Source organism: Entelurus aequoreus, linkage group LG02, assembly GCF_033978785.1.
Source record: "Entelurus aequoreus isolate RoL-2023_Sb linkage group LG02, RoL_Eaeq_v1.1, whole genome shotgun sequence".
Lineage (NCBI taxonomy): Eukaryota > Metazoa > Chordata > Actinopteri > Syngnathiformes > Syngnathidae > Entelurus > Entelurus aequoreus.
The window spans coordinates 29,960,607-29,985,011 of record NC_084732.1 but is presented as its reverse complement, the minus strand read 5'-3'; the positions used below and the strand labels follow the sequence as shown (position 1 = coordinate 29,985,011).

Here is a 24,405-nt window from a genome sequence, read left to right as displayed (position 1 = left end):
TATTGTATATGCACCAGCATTTTAAGATGCCTTATGTAAAAATTAAAAATATGTTTTTCACAAAAAAAGCACAATTTGGAAACAAGTTCTATTTCAGTTTTAAAACATGGACTTAGAGTTGTCCCTCGCCACATCAAGTTTCAATTATTACGGCTTCGCTACAGCTCTGATTTTTCGGGGGAATTTTTTTAAAGCATAATCTACAATGTTTTGGTCTTAAATTGAGCAGTTTCAATCATAAAAATTGCTAAATGAACTAAAATTATTAATACTACAGTAGTATTGGCTGCTAGAGGAGACCAAAGCAATCATAATGCGCAGCAGTATCGTGGCCAATGAATGGCTCAGCCTCAGCCAGCATTACTATATTAGGTTCAAAGAGTGTAACAGTGACTAAACGATGTTACTCTATTGCTAGAGGGCTCTAATAATGTTGAAAAACGTATTTAAAATGTCATAAACAGGTTTTTATGCTTTAGCTAGGAACATATTTAATTTATAATTAATGATTCCTAATTTGCGGAAATTATTTTATTGCGGTCCTGTCCGGAACCAATTAACAACGATAAACAAGGAACAACTGGATAACATGTTACCATACTTTTCTTTATGAATGTTTCAAATGGTCCACAATCGTATGTAGACCAAAACAGATTCTCAACTAAGAAAAAAAATGTAAATGAATTCGCAAAATGTTAACACCAATCACTTTTTACAGAGAATAGCTCTAGCTTTACATGCAGAAAAGATTGCATATAAATGATGAATGAAATGAATAGATGAACATATAACATGACTTTTACCTGTATTGAGGACTATTAACAACAAAGAGTGGGTAGGGATCCCTATAGGAGGGGAGGAAGAAAGGGGCTATCTCTGTAATTTGCTACGACTTCTGTCTTGAAGTCCATAGTGTTTCTCACCTTGTTTGTCAAAGTGCTGACATGACACGACTTTATTTACATCAACTGATGCACTCAGTAAGCAGGTAAGCACCTATATTCGTAACTCCAAGCATGTACAGACACAAGTGGCTGTCCTGCAACAGTTTCATTTAAAGCTTGTTCTCAAAACACTGTGAAGACTATGTGAAGCACACATGACTGTATTAACTAAATAAATACATAAATTCAACATACACAGAATCTGAGCATAACGAAATGTCATAATATACAGATATGTATGTAACATAAAGTAGCTACCCTCGTTGGCTGCATGCTATATGAATGAATAAGACAGCTGTTAACGTAGCTGGAAAGTTATCTTTGTTTTGGGAGTTACTTGGAACCACACTTCCGATAAACATAATTTCAAAATAAAAGCCTATTTAAACTTACGTTAAAACCCACAGATTTGGTGCACTTAGATTTTACAACTCTTAATAATGAAACATACATGCGTTGATTGTTTGGCTACACCAGTGGTCCCCAAACTAGGACCTGCATATATATATATATATATATATATATATATATATATATATATATATATATATATATATATATATATATATATATATATATATATATATATATATATATATATATATATATATATATATATATATATATATATATATATATATATATATCCATTTTCTACCGCTTATTCCCTTCGGAATATATAATATATAAATATATACAGTATATATATATATATAAATATATATACATACATATACATATATATACATACATATGCATATATACATATACATACAGTATATACACACATATATATATACATATATATACATATGCATATATACATATACAGTATATGCATACATATATATACATACATATGCATATATACATATACATACAGTATATACACATATATATATATATATATATATATATATATATATATATATATATATATACATATATATATATACATATGCATATATACATATACAGTATATGCATATATATGTATATATATATACATATATATACATACACACATATATATGCATATATACATATATATATATATATACAAATACATATATACCTATATATATATATATACATATATATACACATATACATACATACATATATATATATATATATATATATATATATATATATATATATATATATATATATATATATATATATATATATATATATATATATATATAAATATATATATATATATATACATATATATACATATATATACATATACATATATGAATGAATGAAATACGTTTATTTCGGTCATATAATCAACCATCAACCATTTTGTGTGACCAGTTTAACAGTACAGATTATACATATTTAACAATCATACACATTTACACACAAAAATAAAATACAATAAAATAAATAAATAAATATATATATATATATATATATATATATATATATATATATATATATATATATATATATATATATATATATATATATATATATATATATATATATATATATATATATATATATACACACACAGTATACAGGAACATTTCTCTGATTTGGTCGAGTTTGGTTCCAGAGAGGAGGAGTTGTGAATGAATGATAGCAGGGCCACAACATTAGGTACACCTGCAGACTGCAGCACGGATTTCATATTTCATTCATTCACAACTCCTCCAACACGAACATTATTGTTTTTGCACTTTTTGGTTTCTTATTAAATAACTTTTTTAAATAGATTCAATCTTGCACGTGGAAAGTTTAAGTGTGGGCTTTAGTTGATATAACACTCCCGTGAAGGGGTGCATTCTACGGCGGGAGTGCATTAATCCAGCACAACAGCGGCGCATGGACTTATAAGTAAAGGTAAGACCATAATAACGTTTTTTTTATTAAATGTGCTTTTTTGTGTGCTACAGTTTGTATGTGTAAAGTCAAAGTTAAGTTAAAGTACCAATGATTGTCTCACACACACACTAGGTGTAATGAAATTTGTCCTCTGCATTTGACCCATCCCCTTGATCACCCCTTGGGAGGTGAGGGGAGCAGTGGGCAGCAGCGGCGCCGCGCCCGGGAATAACTTTTGGTGATTTAACCCCCAATTCCAACCTTGATGCTGAGTCCCAAACAGGGAAGAATGCTGGTATGAGCTTTTAAACATAACCCGTTAACTGCTGCCAATCAAATGGTGAATAAGATACTCTTTAGGGTTCATGTGTTTGTAAATCTGACTGTGATGAAATCAGTGCCTCACCAGTCATGAACCTCACCGCACGTCACTGCTATAAAACCATCAAAACAATAATACTGCAGCAAACGCAACTCAACCCCACTCATCATCCTCCTACTCCTCCCCTTTCGTTCATTCAACTCACTGCTTCTGTTGCTTGCCATGTTGAAACTTTTCCTCGTGGGTTTGTTGTTGTCGTTGAGTGTGTGTTACGCTGTATGCGGTGACCCATTGCAATATGTTGATTACCCAGAATCCCCACGTAACGTAAGCACAGATTTCGTTAAGCCTTTGATTGTCATGTAACTCTCTGGACTCCACGCGTCTGCTGTTACCGTAATTACCAGAATTACTGCACCTTTGCTTTTCCTTTTAGCTTATAAATTGGGCTTAATGAAATCAATATGATTTTAATCTAAATTATGCAAATAACAGCCCATGGGCGGCTATTTGGACATAGGCGGTTATTAGGAAGAGGCGGCTAATTCACAAAATGGGGTCAGACCCCGGGCGGCTATTAGGACATGGGCGGTTATTTGCCCAAGGGCGTTTATTTGGTAATATACGGTATATATATATATATATATATATATACAGCCCGGCCCCCGGCCAAATTTTTTTTAACCCAATGCGCCACCCGAGTCAAAAAGTTTGGGGACCCCTGGGCTAGACTTTTACCATAACGCTGTGATCCGTTCAGTGACACTTTGGAAACACATACTTTCAGGCTCTGGTTAACTTTGATTAGACTATAACTGTATGATACAACTTTGGCTGTATGGTGGATTATGTTGCAGCCGCAATCAATAAAAAAAACGCATAGACTGAGTCTATTTAAAGGAATGAAAACTGAAAACCGAGACACTTTTTTTTCTGAAAATGTTATCAGAGTGCGTATGAGGTACCAATCACAAATTGTCATATTAGGTAAAAACAATTCAAGATTATGTATAGAAACATACACTATGCTGTAATAAGACAATGCAATAGACTCGGGGTTTAAAAACATTATTAACATTGTTAAATTCTGGTTATAGAATGCAATGCAGAGTCATAATAAAAGAAAAAAGCTTCTCTTCATGAAATATCAAACAACTGTATGTTTGAGAATGAAGACATGCAGGTCCACCAACATAGCTTCATTGTCCACTGACAATAACTTTGGATCCCCAAGGAAAAGCTGTAGAAATAGAACAACCTTTTATGGGCATAACTAACTAATGAGTGGCCGGTGTGTATGCTTCTTATCTTGACACACACAAAGCAGTGTGTGTGTGTGACTGCTAAAGGAAGTTGTTAGATAGCCATCAAAACAGCTCTCATCTTACCACGATCACATCATGCATACCAGTGTGAATTATACTCTGCTGTTCAAATTTCATATTCCAATTAGAACTATCATTTATACGTTGGATACTAATAAGTGTTTATCGTGCAACTCGCTGTAGTTATAACTCATTACGGTTAGTTTCATTTTCTGCACTTGGGAAATGTAGTGATTGACACAACAAAGAGTCACCACACAGGGGCAGTGCTAACGAGTCCACATCCTGGCAACATTACAATAATGTGTGACACACACACACACACACACACACACACACACACACACACACACACACACACACACACACACACACACACACACACACACACACACACACACACACACACACACACACACACACACACACACACACACACACACACACACACACACACACACACACATACACACACACACACACACACAACTATCTTGTTACTTTTTTGGGAGTGCAGTTACCTCATGTTGGTTGGGATATTTTAGACAGGGCGCAGATGGATCAAGAGACCCTGGTGGAAACATTAAAGAGGTTGTCCGATAGCGTCAAGAAGTCAATATACATATTCTTGCATATGATAACACAGTAACCTGATGCAGAACCAATACTTATATATCGAATACCCCAAAAATATAGTTAAATGAATTGAGGATGTTTTTCTGTATCACAGCCTATTTTAGGCTGACCATATTCTGAAATCCCAAAAAGAGGACACATATATGCGTGCCAAGGCGGGCAGCACGCCAAGGCCGGGACTAGGTGAACATTTACCAATGATACTCGAACTTGCTTTATAAATAATATATTTTTTTAAATAAAGCATTTTTTCTCCTCTGTTGACAGCAGTGTTGGCGCTAGGAATTTTCAAAATGGGGTCCCAGGGACCCCATCAAGTCATAAAAATGGGGTACCACAGTAAATTTTTTGGGTCCCACTTTTTTGTAAGCGTTTTGAAAACAAATGACAAATGTATGCATTATCCTGTTATATCTCACATTCTATATTGTGTTTTGGAAAAAGGTTGTCATAAACGCTACTTAATTCATTAAAAAAGATAATACAAAACAAAACAAATGTGTATACATATGTAAATGTATTCAGTTATAAACATTCATTCACCTTCTTCTTTCCTTCATGGATCTAAACTTTACCACTGCTGGTAGTTTTTTCTATGTTTTTATTTAATAAGTTGTAGGTGTATTTATTTCAGTATAAAAGTGTAAAAAGTGTTTTGCTTGGGTCATGAAATGATGATAATGGTGTGCCAGGGCATACATACAATTTATATTTAACGCTTAAATCTCTGGAGTCTACATCAACTTCAGATCTATTCCTCATTTCAAAATGTTTTAGTGGTTTTTTATGTTGTTTTTTTGTTTGTTTGTTTTCCTCCCTTTTTTGTCAAACAAAACTATGTCTTTTATGGCACAAAATATGCAAAATCTTCCACCAAAAATATTTCTCAAAGTGGAATATTTGATGTGAAGTAACCTTTGATAGGTCAATAATTCATAATAACATAACAATGACCGTTTGAAAGAAAAAAAACAGCTTTGTTTTATTAGTCAACATTGCAACTTTTTCTAAATTACATTTCACCTTTAAGCTTTTTTATTTCACTTTTGTTATGTTTTTGTTAATTTTAATAGTATTTTTAGAATGTGCCGTGGGCCTTTAAAACATTAGCTGTGGGCCACAAATGGTAAAAAAAAAATGTAAAAAATTAATAATCTGCGTCCTTTCTGATTTCAATGCATTAAAAAGACACAAAAAGTGCGTTAACGCCAACACTGCTTGACAGTATAACAAAATAAGTCACACTTATATTCTGTAACATTCACAGTTTTGGAAAAAAAAGTGCAGAGGTAGAAATATTCAAAATAACCTCTTGTATATAATGTAAACATAAATAATGCCTCAAAAGAAGTTAATTAAATTTAAACAAAAAATAGCAGACGAGCTCTCGCCCTGCACAGCTGTTTTGTGCTTTGTAGTGTCTATGGGCTTGTAGATCGTTGGCCCCTTTATTTGCCACAGATACATACGTTCCTGCTTTGCACACAGTGCATTCTGCTTTCCATGTGTCACGGCCAGGACGAAAACTCAAATACTTTTCCCGCAAATCATCCGTGAAGTTGCATTTACGTTTAGGCATTTCTTGTTCTTGTGTCTCTCTCCAGTGTCTCCACTCACTAGCTCTCTCACTCTGTGTCTCTGCCCCTCCCTCACGAATGCTGCTACGTGCGCGCACCTTGAAGTTGTTGTTTTTTAACCCCTTCTTAACTTAACCCTGAACGTACATTGAAAATACACGCAACCCTAATTCAAAATGCCGGACATTTGAGCCATTTAAGAAACGCCGCCCGGACACCCCCGCAAAAGAGGACATGTCCGGGGAAAAGAGGACGTATGGTCAGCCTAGCCTATCTTAGCAAAACACCCTGACACCATGAACGTGTGTCTCCGAATGCAGTGTTTTTCAACCTTTTTTGAGCCAAGGCACATTTTATTCATTGAAAAAATCCAGAGGCACACCACCAGCAGAAAATGTTAAAAAAATTAAACTCAGTAGCCGATATTGACAGTAAAAAGTTGTTCTCGCAATTGATGGATATTAATTCAAACCATAACCAAGCATGCATCAATATAGCTCATGTCTCAAAGTAGGTGTACTGTCATGACCTGTCACATCACGCCGTGACTTATTTTGAGGTTTTTGGTGTTTTCCTTTGTGTAGTGTTTTAGTTCTGGTCTTTTGGTGGCTTTTCCTCTTTTGTTGGTATTTTCCTGTAGCAGTTTCATGTTTTTCTTTGAGCGCTATTCCCCACACCTGTTTTTTTTTTAGCAATCAAGACTATTAAGTTGTTTTTATCCTTCTTTGTGGGGACATTGTTGATTGCCATGTCATGTACGGATGGACCTTGTGGACGCCCTCTGCTCCACGCGCTGTAAGTCTTTGCTGTCATCCAGCAATCTGTTTTTGTTTACTTTGCAGCCAGTTTAGTTTTAGATTCATTTTGCATAGCCATCCCTAAGCTTCAATGCCTTTTCTTAGCGGCACTCGCCTTTTGTTATTTTTGGTTTAAGCATTAGATGCCTTTTTAACTGCACGCTGCCTCCCGCTGTCGCCTGCATATTGGGATCACGACAACAAACCATGTTCCCGACATCTACAAAGCAATTAGCTACCTGCTGCCACCTACTGATACGAAAGAGTATTACACGGTGACTCTGCCGAGCTTTAGACAGCACAGACACTCAGCAACGGCACATTATTTGCAGATTATAATTACTGGCTTGCAAAACATTTTTTTTAACCCATCCATCCATTTTCTACCGCTTGTCCCTTTCCAATTAGGTGGAATTACATAATCTCCCACGGCACACCAGACTGTATCTCACGGTACACTAGTGTGCCGCGGCACAGTGGTTGAAAAACACTGCCCTAATGTCTCTGAGTAGTTTGACATCTGATTGAGATATACTAAGTGCTATGAGCTTTAGATGCAACCTCTTTAACCCCCACAAAGACACAGAAAAATATTGACTTCCCCAACACAACAACTTGGTCCACTGAAAATTAGGGATAAGTAATGACCAATTCCTGCCGGTCCCACTGGCCACCGATTCACGTGTAAATCCAACGGTGCCATGTTACGGTACCTGGGTTGCGCATGACATCATACCCGGTTACTGACTCAGCCGGCTCCTTGGACTTCAGCATTCATCGATTACTCCCGCAGCAGTGAGAGTGAACTCAGCCAAACTACCTTTTTTCCCAATGCCAAGAAAGAAATTGACTCAAAAAACACTCCAACGCAAGTTAAGTAAGGCTTCACTTTTCCAGAAACATGCCACTGATTAGCATTTGCGATTTTACATGGTGATTTTAAAGGCCTACTGAAATTATTTTTTTTAATTTAAATAGCAGATCCATTCTATGTGTCATACTTGATCATTTCGCGATATTGCCATATTTTTGCTGAAAGGATTTAGTAGAGAACAACGACGATAAAGGTCGCAACTTTTGGTCGCTGATTAAAAAAAGCCTTGCCTGTACCGGAAGTAGCGTGACGTCACCGGAGGAAGGACTCCTCACATTTCCCCATTGTTTACAATTTAGCGAGAGAGATTCGGACTGAGAAAGCGACGATTACCCCATTAATTTGAGCGAGGATGAAAGATTTGTGGATGAGGAAAGTGAGAGTGAAGGACTACAGTGCAGTGCAGGACGTATCTTTTTTCGCTCTGACCGTAACTTAGGTACAAGGGTTCATTGGATTCCACACTTTCTCCTTATTCTATTGTGGATCACGGATTTGTATTTTAAACCACCTCGGATACTATATCCTCTTGAAAATGAGAGCCGAGAACGCGAAATGGACATTCACAGTGACTTTTATCTCCACGACAATACATCGGCGAAGCTCTTTAGCTACTGAGCTAACGTGATAGCATCGGGCTCAAATGCAGATAGAAACAAAATAAATAAACCCCTGATTGGAAGGATAGACAGAAAATCAACAATACTATTAAACCATGGACATGTAAATACACGGTTAATAATTCCCAGCTTGGCGAAGCTTAACAATGCTGTTGCTAATGACGCCGTTGAAGCTAACTTAGCAACGGGACCCCACAGAGCTATGATAAACACATTAGCGCTCCACCTACGCCAGCCAACCCTCATCTGCTCATCAACACCCGTGCTCACCTGCATTCCAGCGATCGACGGAAGGACGAAGGACTTCACCCAATCATCCGTGCGGTCGGCGGCTTTGATTGATTGATTGATTGATTGAGACTTTTATTAGTAGGTTGCACAGTGAGGTACATATTCCGTACAATTGACCACTAAATGGTAACACCCGAATAAGTTTTTCAACTTGTTTAAGTTGGGGTCCACTTAAATTGATTCATGATACAGATATATACTATCATATATACTATCATCATAATACAGTCATCACACAAGATATCACATTGAATTATTTACAATCAGTGGTGTGGAGGGGGGGGGGGGTGTAGTATATGGACAGAAAGTAGTGGACATAGAGAGAGAGAGAGATCAGAAGGCATAAGAAAAAGTATCTGCATTTGATTGTTTATATTTGATTATTAGCAATCCGGGGAAGGTGTTAGTTTAGGGTTGTAGCTGCCTGGAGGTGAACTTTTATTGCGGTTTTGAAGGAGGATAGAGATGCCCTTTCTTTTATACCTGTTGGGAGCGTCGGCTAGCGCGTCTGCTATCCAAGTCAAAGTCCTCCTGGTTGTGTTGCTACAGCCAGCCGCTAATACACCGATCCCACCTACAACTTTCTTCTTTGCAGTCTTCATTGTTCATTAAACAAATTGCAAAAGATTCACCAACACAGATGTCCAGAATACTGTGGAATTTTGAGATGAAAACAGAGCTTTTTTGTATTGGATTCAATGGGGTACCAATACTTCCGTTTAACTAGTGACGTCACGCGCATACGTCATCATATATAGACGTTTTCAACTGGAAGTTTAGCAGGAAATTTAAAATTGCACTTTATAAGTTAACCCGGCTGTATTGGCATGTGTTGCAATGTTAAGATTTCATCATTGATATATAAACTATCACACTGCGTGGTCGGTAGTAGTGGGTTTCAGTAGGCCTTTAACACCTCCAAATTTGTTAATGAAAACTACAACTAAGATGCACATTATAAACAAACCACTGGTGTGTCATAAATACAATACTTACAATATTAATGCTTTTAGGGCACAACAAAGGGCTAGATTCAGCAAATACTGAACTGACTAGCCAACACACCATAGACGATACACTACTGCCAGCGAACGTATTGGACTTGAAACTGTAATTGCAACTTATTGTCATATTTGCAAATGAGACTCAGAAATGCAAATGTTGTTTACATTTTTTAATAACATAAAAAAAATGTTTTAAGGATGAACCCTGCCCTCACAAATGTAGGATATATGCATATAATCAAAATAATATTTTTTTGGAGATATGTGGTTTTCATTAGACTCTGATGTTTTAATTTGTAAGATGTTTGGAGATATCATACATCATTTTGTTGTTGCGATTTTTTGAATTTGGAGATATTGTAGATGTTTTTTTATTTATTCAATTTGATTTCTTTTTTTTATGTTATAATGTTTGGACTAATACAAAGAAACACTCACCCAAAACCACCCCAATTTAGGATTGTACTTGTTTATGTTTTTTTATTCCTGTACAGTGTTTATTTCCTCTTTTGGTTTCACTCGTTGCAAGGAGCGCATTTTAAGCACACCTGCCTCTGATTGGTAATCAGGACAGTCACTTGTCACTGATCACTAATCAAAGGGCCTTATATGCCAGCCTCGCCATTCTGTTGGGGCTGGAACATTGTTTTACTGTTTGTCTGCGAATGCTTTTTCATGCTTAGCTTTCCCTGCCTCCTGTGCACTTCCTAGTATTCTTGTATATTAAATATTAAATATAGTTATACCTGCACGTCAGATCATATGTCTCTGCATCTTGGGTTGACAACTACCTACCATGCAGCAACGTAACACCCATTTGGTCTACTGAAACCTGAGTATTTCCAAATGTATTATTCTCTTTTTAATTAAAAAATGTTTTAAAGACAAAGAAAGAAGAAAAAAAAGTAATACAGCAAAATTTGGTGGAAACTGTTTTTTTTTTTTCCGGACTAACACAAAGAACTCACTCAACACAAGCGCAACTTGCTCTACCAAATGCTGTTTTTTTAAATAATAAAATGTTTGAAAAACACAGAAATGTGGGCCGAAAAATAAATAAATACCAATTAGTAAATTTGGCGATATATGGTTTTCTTTTTTTCAAAAACTTTAAAATGATAGACAAAATACATGTAAAAAAGTTAGAAAAAATGTTTCCAAATGTTTTTGTTTTATTATTATTAAAAAACTATTTTTTTCCTTGTAATGAAAAGACATGCACACAAAATTTGAAGACACGTGATTTTCATCCAACTTAGATTATAGTGATGTATTTTCTATATTGCACTGCTGTTGCCTCATGATGTACTATGTATAACCATGCTACAAATCCTGTTGTGGCTTACTGGGGCAGATTTATTGAGGGCTGATAGACAAGAACACGTTTTAAAGGGCTGCCGTTGTTGTTTGGGATGTGTGCAAAGGTCAAATCTTCTACTTTTGCACTACACGAAAGTATAATGCTCAATATCCTCATTTATATCAGCACCATACTGTGTGGAGAGTTAAAAGGTCAAAGGTCAAAGCAAGATGTCATGTCAAGTAAAGGGAACCTTTCATTTTCTCCAAACTTGGTGGAGGTATTTGCCCTGTTCAATCTTTTTTTTTTTCTTTTGTTTTAATGATGATTGATTTCAAGGGTCAAAACTGACTTGATAAGTTCCTTGGTGAAGGATGATTATAATGATCAGCAACTCCAATATCTGCTATGGAACACCAGCTGCTTGAGGACATGCTGTTCTGATCCTACTGGGCTGTTTCAGCATCACACTCCCGAATGTTTTCAATTGTCAAGTGTCCACACAGATAAATAGGGAGACCAAAGAGGGCTATAGACGATTACTAATGAATGGAACAACAAAGGAAGACCATTCAATGCTTCATTGAAAAAAACGTCCGATTGTACTTAACCGGGATTTGAGCATTGCGAGAGTTTACCATAAAGGTTCTCTTCTTAAAATACACTTGCAGTTGCACAGCACTCTGTTTGGGTGTTTGACCTGATCTCTGTGGAAACCAAGCTTAGCTTTGTGCGCCCATCTGGCCCACAGTCAAAGTTGTGACATCATCTTCTGGATATTCATACTAGTGTCAGCTCCAAGGAAGCAGCAACAGGAGAAGACTCGACTTAGCAGGACAGCTGACACTTACTCACGTACACACACAGTGCAATGATCCAGATTTTCTTGTTTTATACATTAGAATCAACTAAATAAATGTATTTTTTACATATACATGCACATTTTATTTCATAGGATTCCGAAAAAGGGTAGTCATTGAAAAAATTAGCACTGCCAAGAGATTTTGGTTAGGTTAGTAAAGTAACAGTGCCCCCTAGTGATGTTCATTAGTACCTGTTAGGTTTTAGGTGCAGTTTTGATCATCAATTACTGAGGTACCTCAATTTAAGAGTGTTTAGAGATAAGAACTGTGCCTCATCTAACTGTTATGCTTTAAATTACAAGCACAAATTTAAGTTACAAGCACCTCCGCCGCTACTTGGCGTAGAAAATGTCACCCCGTGAGAGCCGCCGAAAAGAACTGGTCTTCCTCGATAGCCTTAACTTATAGCTAGAGATGGACATGAGACCATGGGAAGAAAGAAAGTGGGTGCTGAGAAGAAGAAGCGGATGATATTAATTGAATTAAAGAATAAATCATCCAAAATATGACCGAGCGTGTCGCCAACTTGGTGAAACATACTGAAGCAGAATGAGTCTAACGCCAGCCAAGGATGTTAAAATAATGTCGAAACCGCGGAGATTCATCCATGAAAATATGAAAAAGTTGCTGATGGTGTGTTTGATGAAGAAGCAGCTTGAATAAGTTACCGTAGAGGTCCACTCTCCAAGATAAATTCTGTACATTATTTTTTACATGACTTCATAAAACTACAACAGTTGTTCGTAGTCCATTCTATTGTATTGCCTTTGTGCAAAATTGTTGTATGTAAAAGTTTATTTTTCTTGTTAAAAGGCATTTTACATGTCAAAATTGTGTCGTTTGGCGGGACCAAGCACCAATTAATTTAATTGGGAGACATTGATTTGAGATACAAGTGTTTTGAGTTAAGAGCTCTGTCACAGAACCAATTAAGCTTGTAAGTTAAGGTACTACTGTATTTATAAACAGATCAAATCCATAAGTACAAACCTTTGTAAGCACTCTAGTGGGGTAGATTTAAACATTACAGTATGGGGAAAATACAGTAAAGCCTTATAGCAATAAAAAAATTCCCTTAAAAAAAGTAAAAACATATAAATATACAACCAAAAAAACAGCCCTTAAGATATGAAATGGTAACCAATGAAGAATGAAGGTAGACCCCACAGAGCCAGAATGGACATATTAATAAGAAACTAACATTAATTCTGTAGGGTAAAACCTAATATAACCATAATACTCTATTAGCATAATTTCTTCCCTTTCTTCTTTAACATGTCAACCACAGAGGGTGCCTTACGCTTTGCACCTGCAAATGAAAAGCGAGAGGGAAATATTTTTAAAAAGATACTTACATACATAGATATACTGACCGTTTCATTAGGTACACCTGCCCAATCTATTGGGACATGGAGATAACATAAAGCAGTGAAACATCCTAACTGTCCTACAAGTGTAAAAAATAGGTTTACGGAAAACACAAAACCAAAAACAGCCTTAACTTTAGCATTCAAAAGATTAAAAAACTGAAATTTCGGCTTCTTTTCCTGATTCTGTTAATGGGTTTCACACAGAGCAGTGACACACGAGAAAAAAAAAGGTTATAGATATGACATGTCTCGTTTTGTAACATTTTAAATTATATTAAGTGCAAAAAGAAGTTAGGCACTATAAAATTTAAAAACAGCTAAAGACTACCTTAATTGGAGGACACGACGTTGGAGTATTACTGCTTTGATGTTTACATAACTTCCTTCTTTTCGTCTCAATTTCTTGTTGAGACTGACCCTCCTTTTAGAATAAGTGTAGCAAAAGAAACCACAAAACACAAAGAAAAAAATACGGTGATTCCAATTACAAAATAATTTACAGTGAAGATGTCAGTCAAATTCCAATTTCTACGATGTTCGACATTAGCGGTTTTGTTGAGTCAGGAAAATAAAACATCTCTCATTTGAATGTGCAGGAGTACCTAATGTTGTGTCCAGGGACTGTATGTTTGAGTACCTTGTTTCTTGTTGGGTGATTCATCGGACTTGCCAGACCTCTTGGCATAAGCGAGCTTCATCCTCTGGATGTTCTTCTTGCTGTTCACTTCATGCTCCACAATAGGACGTGGATAGTCTTTACCCACGATGCACCCCGCCGCTTGCTGCACACTGTGTGGCGCTTTCCAAGGCTCGTAGACATACTGAGCGGGAAACTTCTTCAGAATGGGAAGGTACTTCCTGGGAAGATTGTTGCAAAGGTGAAAAAAATAAAACAACTGCCACGCCGAGCGAGATCATTTTGCAGTCATACTTGATGTAGTCCCCATTTTTGTCAGTCTTCTTGCCAAATGCCACAGGAGAGTAGACCCTGAAGAACTGGTGGAAGAAGGTGCTCGCTGACAGCCACTGCCAGTTCCCAGCATTAAGAGCCCAGTCGCCGTCTAACAGGAGCTCCTCAAACACCTTAAAAGTTGTCCATAGGATGTTAGAATTAGGGCTGTCAAACTATTACAATAATTAATTGTAATTAATCGCTCAATTTTCTGTAGTGGACTCGTAATTATCTAGAAGTTGTTTAGCTTTAGTAAATTAACCTTAAACAGATCATTTTAAAGTTTTTAATACTATCAACATGGTACTGGGCAATTACTTTGTGGAGATGGACTGAATTTATGCAACATTATTTATCAAACATTATGGTTGTTTTAACAGCACAACACAAAATGTACTCAAAAACACACACACACACACACGCACACAATTTCTCACTCAAACAAACATGTGTCACATTGGGATGGATACCTTTGAACTGATACTGTGCCAATTATCGCTACCTGGGAATCGTTACCGGTACTCAACAGTGTCAATTTTCGGTACTTTTGTGTGTGTTCATGTCTTGATTCATGTTTTGTTTAATAATTAAAAAATATACAGTACATGCTAAAAGTTTGCACACAGCTTCTCATTCAATGCGTTTTCTTTATTTTCATGACTATTTACATTGTAGATTGTCACTGAAGGCATCAAAACTATGAATGAACACATGTGGAGTTATGTACTTAACAAAAAAAGGTGAAATAACTGAAAACATGTTTTATATTCTAGTTTCTTCAAAACACTCTTGGTATTCTCTCGATGAGCTTAAAGAGGTAGTCACCTCAAATGTTTTTCACTTCACAGGTGTGCTTAAATCTCATCAAGAGAATGCCAAGAGTGTGCAAAGCAGTAATCAGAGTAAAGAGTGGCTATTTTGAACAAACTAGAATATAAAACATGTTTTCAGTTATTTCAACGTTTTTTGCAGCACGGTGGCAGAGGGGTTAGTGCATCTGCCTCACAATACGAAGGTCCTGAGTAGGTGGCAGAGGGGTTAGTGCATCTGCCTCACAATACGAAGGTCCTGAGTAGTCTTGGGTTCAATCCCGGGCTCGGGATCTTTCTGTGTGGAGTTTGCATGTTCTTCCCGTGACTGCGAGGGTTCCCTCCGGGTACTCCGGCTTCCTCCCACCTCCAAAGACATGCACCTGGGGATAGGTTGATTGGCAACACTAAAATGGTCCCTAGTGTGTGAATGTGAGTGTGAATGTTGTCGGTCTATCTGTGTTGGCCCTGCGATGAGGTGGCGACTTATGTTAAAGAGGTTCATTTAGCCTACTAATGTGTATTTATAAATGGTTGATTTATATAGGCTAGTAAGGTAAAGTTTTTAGTGGCGACTTGTCCAGGGTGTACCCCACCTTCCGCCCGATTGTAGCTGAGATAGGCACCAGCGCCCCCCGCGAACCGGAAGGGAATAAGCGGTAGAAAATGGATGAAAATAACTCTGCATGTGTTCATTCATAGTTTTGATGCCTTCAGTGACAATCTACAATGTAAATAGTCATGAATATAAACAAAACGCATTGAATGAGAAGGTGTGTCCAAACCTTTGACCTCAACTGTATATATCATTTAACATTTAACAGTGACAGATTATGATAACTGTGCTGGCTAGTTTTTATATCTTGTTTTCTTACACTACTGAGTCTCATTTGCAAGTACTATATAACAGACTTTGTAAGCAGTTAAAATTCCAAGACGTAAGATGGCAGTAGTGTATAGACTACTGTGTGTTGCCTTAGTCAGGAAGGACTCTTTACCATTAGGATGAATATGCCAGTCTAGTTTTTTGCTTTTGTTGAAGGGGAGTGCTCGCTGCATCAGCAAACTAAAAAAAGCTAATTACCTCAACTTGTGACAGTAGATGGAAACAACTTTGACCTTGTTGAAAAAGCAACCTGCCAGGGCTTTAAAGCTAAACTTGCCTTTTAAAATACGTTTTTGCTCGCTATACATAAATTAACTTCAACTGGAATGCTGCTGCTTTTCCTCTGGCACGGTATGAAACACGAGTCACACAGGACACGCGCAAGATAATTGGACGTCAAAAATAATTGTGTCCTTAAGGGTAACTGCACTTTTTATTTTATTTTGCTTGTCGTTATGAGGGACAAGAACACACGTCTTTTTTTCCCATCAATAGCAGGACTTCCTTCTCTGGCGCATTTATTTCTGTTTCCATAGTAGCGCACTTCCGACGTCTGACATCTACAGTGTGTTCCTACTTCTGCAAACAAACACAAGTGTGTTGTCACCATGGCAGACTTGGTAACGGACAACAAAGACAAATATTTTTGGCCAAGTGAGGATTCACAGCCTTATCTTTTTTCTTGGTCCCGCTGAAAATCTGGAACTTTTTAGCCAAGCTATGCCAAATTATTGGAGTTCCCAAATCAACTGAAAGCGTCCCCAGCCAGCTTGACCAAACAGACAACGGTCCATCGCGAAAGTCACTATACTATTGATCATGATACATGCAGCACATCACCGTACACTACAGTGCATACGCTGTCAAGCTAGCTGTGTACAAACAAAACATGAAATGTGGGCTAATACTGTACAGATACTGCGATACGATTGGTCATGTTTTTCAGTCAGTACAGATTGGTGTCGCATCGCATTGTGTTGTGCATTACAAACTCAAATGCTTTTCGTGCTGACGTAGAAGCTAGTTTATGTCTTCCCATAGCTAACTTTTACGGCTAATACCGAAGGAAATGATTTCTCCTATGAGCTGCATTACTCGCCACTAAGAACGAGACCATTTTTATGTAATGTTTTGTCTTCTTGTCTCTCATAAGGATTATGAACGATAGGCAAAATTCCCTAAAAAGTGCAGTTCCTCTTTAAAGGAAATTTTCTTTAACTCGTTATCAGGGATGTAACGATAAATGGTATTAATGATAACTGCTGTAAAATTTTCGATGATTAGTCTTACCATTCTACATCAAAATGATTAAATAAACCGTGATTAACAGCCGCACTTTAATAAACTCACAAACAGACTAGTGCTAGCTTACTAGCTTAAATGCTGATATGAACACAAGAGACATTAACTTCTTTTCCAATTGAGAAACCACATACCCTAATCTAAACTTTTGTATACAAATTGCTGTCTAAGCAAATAAGATATTCAATTGTGCATATTGAACCTACAAGCTGTGATCTCTCAATGGAGCGATCAATGCTAAGAAATATGACACGGAGGTGTGTTTACAGTGCGTAAGACCCGCTGGACAGAGTCGGATGCCACAATGCCCGCCTGAAGACTTTTATTAATGAATCATTAGAAACACAAAACATGCAAAAAAATAGGCTTTCTAACAGTGGGTCTATTTATTTTAGTTATTTTAAAAGATCTAAAGATTTCAGTGTGTGTATAGGTACTTTTTGAGCACATTCAACAACACTGATACCGTGATCGTGATTAAATGAAATTTTCATATCGTTACATCCCTACTTATTATTTTGTGTTAACTTTAACAGCCCTAATTTAATACATGTAAAGTGTGGCGTTACACTAAAATCTGATCTAGATCCTAATAAAACTTGGTTGTATATTACATATACTACATACAATTAATAAATAATTATAAATACATTTAACAGATTTTAAATTGTTTTAACCTTTTTCTATTTTTCCGCATTAATAAAAATAGCAATTTCTCATGAGCTCATCATTTTGGATCAAATCCTGACAAAACTTCTGATGCTGTATAAACATGAGAAATTGTGCTCAAATTTGATATGATTGGGCAGATACATATTTTTTGGCCCAGGTTGAAAGTATACATTTATTGATGTTGTACTGTATGATGTAATGCTGCACAAGTTTATGTATGTATGCCTGTTTACCTTCTGTCCTTCCTCCCAGCTGATCCACAGGTCTCCTCTGGTGAGGAAGCAGGCCACAGCATGTCTCGCCAGGTGATGGATCCATCCTTCTCGTCTCAGCTGAGTCATTATGGCGTCGATGAAAGGGAAACCAGTACGAGCCTTGCCGAAATACAGAATAAATTCACTGGTTTTTGTTTTTTTATAAACAAGGTGATGATGACAAGGTACTACCTCTCTCCAAGCAGCAAGGGAGTCGTCATTTGCATCCCAGTCCACCTGAGTACACACAGGGTTGCCCTCCATCTTGTTAAAATTGGGGATACCCACGCTGGCTGTGTAGAAGAACTCTCTCCAAAGTAGCTGACCGTGCAGGGACACTGGCGGGGCTGAATGCTTTTTCTAACAACAAACAAGACCAATTACACAATACTGAGTACAAAAAGCTATATAGTGACCCATTACTGACAGCACTTCTCAGTGAACTCAGTGACATTCTAACCCTTAAAAAGTTCAGCGTCTACAGGACTACCATCACAATACTCACCCCCTTATAGACCTCGGTCAGCCTCCACCAGAAGGTGCGTGCAGACAGGCACCCGAAGGTGACATAGGGGCTGAGGACTGTGGTGCTCGGGCTCAGGGAGTTGGGCGAGGTCTGAGGTTTCTCAAAGCCACACACCCAACCCTATAGATGACAAAGATACATATATGTTATATATCCACAGTATTACTGTGTCTTTTTTATTAATTGATGTTCTTATACTTACACTTGTGATTAAGGGCTATAGGGCAATATATATTGATTGATTGATTGATATATTCTCTTGACAAATTTGAAACACATAAACTCACTGGACACTTTATAAGGTACACCTGTTCTTCCTGTTAACATGGTAAAATAGTTCACAATGCAAAACAAATATTAAGAAAGTGATTTACTGTGTTTTTCATCTTTTCCTCCAATCGCCTCAAGGCTTCTTGTTCTCCTCCAGGGAACGGCTCTTCTCCAAGCTCTGAAGTGTCATGGCCCAGCTCGTCCAGCGTGGGTATACTGTAGTGATTCACGCCGTCTTCTGATTGAAGGGTCTCCAGGCCTTTTTAACAAAAGGATAAACATAAAGTCTGTGTAATGTACCTGGCTGCATTTGGTTCAAGACACATACCTTTCACATCCTCCATGCTGGGAGCAGGGATTGGCCTCTTTGGGGGCCCGAGGGTCTTCACAACAGTCTGCATGCGGTTGTATGTGAGGGGAGCTTTCCCATTGTTCTCCTCAATTATCCTGAGGAAACATAATAGTAAAGATATATTGATGGATCTCTATGTAAATACTTTCGATAAGAATGAAAATAAAATATTTTAACATTCTATATCTTTTAGGCATCTGTTTTTTTCTAGATACACTGTAAACTGATTTTAAAATATACATTTACATTTGATGGATGTATCCACTACGTGTAGGGATGGTTACCTTTTCCATATTTGAACCAATACACTACCAATTCCCAGTACGTGGGAATCGATACCAGTAACAATTTTAAGTATTTTTGTGCGTAATGTAATGTAATGTAATGCGTGTGTAAACAAATGTTAATTTGTTTAATCTTTTTTTTTTTAAATTTAACATTGACACCTGTGCAGTCCAGTTGTTTAATATAGTAGATTTTGCATAGTTACAATTCCAAGTCTTTAAATGGCAGTAGTCTATAGGCTATGGTGTGTTGCCTAGTTAAGAAGTAATCTTTGCCATTTCCTTGAATTGAGTCTTTTGTTGCACCTTGCGATGTGTTTGTACTATAAGTATTGTATTTATTACATACCTAATGTTTAAATATAACATGCATCTTAGTTGTAATTTCCATTACCAAATTTGGATGTGTTGAAATTGCCATGTAAAATCACTAATGCTAATCAGTAGCATGCCTATAACGGCGAGGGATGGGTACCATTCACATTTGAACCGATACGGCACCAGTTTGCCCTGCGATGAGGTGGCGACTTGTCCAGGGTGTACCCCGCCTTCCGCCCGATTGTAGCTGAGATAGGCTCCAACGCCCCCCGCAACCCCGAAGGGAATAAGCGGTAGAAAATGGATGGATGGACGGCACCAGTTTCCGTTATCTGTGAATCGAAACCGTTACTCAACGGTACCAATTTTTGGTACTTTCGTTTATGTTAATAAGTATTAATTGTTTTAGTTATAAAATCCAATTTTATTGCAACATTTGAAAATGAGATTATTGTAACTTCTGTCCAGTTGTTATATTTTGTTTCATCATCACATTTTTGAGGCTCATTTGCAAATATGACATTAAGTTGCAATTACAGTTGCAAGACACCGCTCTCAGTGCGGCTGGAGTGATTGTCAACTACCGAAACATGGTACCATTGAATTTGACGTGAATAGGACCGGCGGGATCAGGTCAGTACCAAAAAAGTACTGGATTCGGTACCCATCCCGGAACACAGCCAATGTAAATTAGCATCAAGCAGTTTGAAAAGTGGAGCCTGACTGTACGTTTGACTATTTTCTATCAGGCATACTTGCTTTGTTGACATGGGAAATTGCAACATTACCTTGAGGCAGTCCAACTGAGTCCGCTCTAAGTGCTACCAAGTGTTTGAGTCTCTAACTGGAGATGACTTCATTTGCAACAAAGGTATGGAAATATGGCACCATTTGATTTTAAGTCAATCATGACCTAGTAGTATCGACGGAATTCCAAATTCGGTACTCATCCCTAACTGTTTGTATTCTTTATAGCGTCTTGTTTTACAGGCAAATCGGTTTCCCTTTTTTGAAAGAGTAAAGCAGTGTACTGTATAGTAGGACATATGAATACAATTACTTACATTAACTAGGGTCCAATTTAATTTAGGGAAGAGAGGCAATTGCAATAGTGTGCAATTTGTTGTTCAACTGTTTTTACCTTAATGACATGAGCATATTTTACATTCAAATAAAGTATAACTATTGGCATTGGTACAGTTAAAACCTGTAATAGAAAGGGATGTTAATCCTTAATAATTTGTAGTTAAATCAAGGTCAAAAAAATAAAAACAGTACCTGTCTATGTCATAAAGGGTGTGAGACACTTTATAAACAACTATGTTGTTTTCTTACACTACTGAGTCTCATTTGTAAGTACTATATAACAGACTTTGTATGCAGTTAAAATTCCAAGACGTAAGATGGCAGTAGTGTATAGACTACTGTGTGTTGCCTTAGTCAGGAAGGAATATTTACCATTAGGATGAATATGCCAGTCTAGTTTTCTGCTTTTATTGAAGGGGAGTGCTCGCTGCAACAGCGAGCTAAAAAAAGCTAATTACCTCAACTTGTGACAGTAGATGGAAACAACTTTGACCTTGTTGAAAAAGCAACCTGCCAGGGCTTAAAGCTAATCTAGCTTTTTAATATACATTTTTGCTCGCTATCCATAAATTAACTTCAGCTGGGATGCTGCTGTTTTACCCCTGGTAAGGTATGGACCGCGAGTCACACAGGACACGCGCAAGATAATAATAAGATCACTACGTATGTATAGTAAAATACAGTTAAAACTTGTAATATAAAGGGATGTTAATCACTAATAATTTGTAGTTAAATCAAGGTCAAAACAATAAAAACAGTACCTGTCTATGTCATAAAGGGTGTGAGACACTTTATAGACGACTTCCACGTTGTGTTCTTTAGCCAGAGCGCTCACTTTCTTGTCACGGGACACACTGTAAGGCTCTGTGTCAAACTCATACGTCAGCTTGGTTATCTTCCACTTGGTGAACAATTGAGGGAAAACATCTTCTGGCTTGCCTCTCACGACAAACAGTCTACAAAAGAAGATAAAACACAGCAGTGACCATACTGTAGCATTATAGATATACTGTTACCATATCTTAGTATCATACCTGGAGTTTAGTTTTTGCAGGCTTTGGTCCAAGTCCGTGAGCGCTCCCACCAGGAACCTCCAGCGGTTGAGCCCCACTCGTGTCTTGTCGAGGAGATGGGGATCGAGGATGAAGACGGGGTAGAGTTCCTTGCATTCCTTTAAAGCGGCCACCAGCGCTGGGTTGTCATGTAACCGCAGTCCCTTACGGAACCAGTGGATGCATCTATGTGTCATGTCTGCAACTGTCCAAAAAATTACAAAAGGGACGAGTGGGGACAACTTCATTTTCTAATGCTAAATTCAACATGTTTATGATTGTGGTTGTACTTTACCATATTGTAAGTTGTACACTACATTTATAGAGTCTGTATAGGCCAGGAGTAGGGAACCTATGGCTCTCGAGCCAGATGTGGCTCGTTTGATGACTGCATCTGGCTCTCAGATAAATCTTAGCTGACATTGCTTAACACGATAAGTAATGAATAATTCCGCTGGTAATCAAAGTGTTAAAATAAAATGTTCAAAATATAAAACATTCACATGCATTTTAATCCATCAATCCGTTTTCTACCGCACCTGTTCAAGAAGTCGCATTAATGGTAAGAAGTATTTTATTTATTATTGGTTAGCTTTAGAATAACAATGTTATTGAAAAGAATAATACTCTAAAAATGTTGGTCTTATTTAAAAATGCACGCATTTAGTTGTATTCAGTGTTAAAAAATATTACATGGCTTTCACAGAAATACATTTTAAATTAGCTTGTCTTTCATGGCTCTCTCAGCCAAAAAGGTTCCCGACCCCTGGTATAGGCAGTATATATTTTATTCCTTTTTAATTAATTAAGTAACATTTATCGCAACCTTATTTCCAAAACACAATATAGAATGTAAGATATTGTTTTCAAAACGGTTCCAAAAAAACGTACAGTGGGACCCCATTTGTACGACTTGATGGGGTCCCTGGGACCCCATTTTGAAAAATCCTAGCGCCAACACTGAGACAGTATATATTATGGTTACTCAATTGAGCTGCAGAAGACATAATTTAACTATTTAAGGATTTGTTATTATTATTATTTTTCTTAAATTTACCCAATTAGATGTCCATTGAAAACGTACAGTATTCAGTACCATTAAATCTACTGAGCAAATGAAACATTTCGTTTATGATAGTTAAGACAGAGAGGATATGAAGACTTATTTGACTTCCTGTCGTTTGCAATGAAAACTTACATAGTTTAAGAAAGCAGTCATTTTTAAAGTTATCCTCAATTGCGTGCCGTAATGAGTAAACACACTTCCAAATGTAAATAAAGCACGTTTTCAGCACAAATGTAATAGTTCAATTGGCACTAAAGACAACAAAAAGGGTGACGATAAACACACTATATGTTTTTTTTAAAAAAGTACCTTAATTGTGCCAGCTCTTTCTCGGCCCTTCTCTTTCGCTGCCTTTTGCTGGGTTTGTGTTTGATAACATGCACGTTGAATAGGTTACAAAACAGGAAGCTCTGCAGCTAAACCAGCCAATCAGAGGTCGAGGGGGCGGTACCTCTATAGACAGAAGAAACCACAACACAATTGACCCAGTTCGCCACTAGAGGTCCCCACAGGGCAAGTAAATACACAGGTAGCCCCTCCATAACTCATGTTAACAGTGTTCACTTGTGTTTATGTTGTTTAAGTCGTAAGAAGTGATGTTATGTGCGTTTGTTTTTATTAACATACAGTGTGGCCTTTAAGTGATTACAGTTTAATTTAGCCTTCTTCGTGCAGAATTTTGTCCAAGTTCAAATCAATTACCTGTGAAGAAAATGGGTTGGAAATTGATTGCAAAAGACAAAAAACAAAGATAAAAGAGATTACTTTTGACCCACCCCAGCCACCACTGCCATGTTGCACAATCTATCATTGCAAT

General features: G+C 37.1%; 1 protein-coding gene across 1 annotated transcript; it reads right to left on the bottom strand.

Annotated features, from left to right (window-relative positions):
- Positions 1-10,418: 10,418 nt before the first annotated feature.
- Positions 10,419-24,047, bottom strand: cry5 (cryptochrome circadian regulator 5). Its single transcript, XM_062024835.1, has 11 exons — positions 23,898-24,047; positions 22,505-22,727; positions 22,232-22,426; positions 19,759-19,877; positions 19,535-19,689; positions 19,140-19,280; positions 18,827-18,994; positions 18,614-18,754; positions 14,691-14,842; positions 14,397-14,617; positions 10,419-13,698 (listed from the first exon to the last, which is right to left on the bottom strand). The coding sequence occupies exons 2-11, from the start codon at positions 22,717-22,719 to the stop codon at positions 13,634-13,636; spliced, it is 1,572 nt and encodes a 523-aa protein (XP_061880819.1). The 5' UTR covers positions 22,720-22,727; positions 23,898-24,047; the 3' UTR covers positions 10,419-13,633.
- Positions 24,048-24,405: the final 358 nt, after the last annotated feature.

Excerpts from the sequence above, each read along its gene's own strand:
- cry5 (XM_062024835.1), bottom strand. The coding sequence starts at position 22,719 with ATGACACATAGATGCATCCACTGGTTCCGTAAGGGACTGCGGTTACAT. Across the intron at positions 14,843-18,613 it reads GCTGGGAGGAAGGACAGAAG|GTGTTTGAGGAGCTCCTGTT; the intron begins GTAAACAGGCAT and ends ACAACTTTTAAG. Across the intron at positions 14,618-14,690 it reads AAAAATGGGGACTACATCAA|GAAGTACCTTCCCATTCTGA; the intron begins GTATGACTGCAA and ends CAATCTTCCCAG.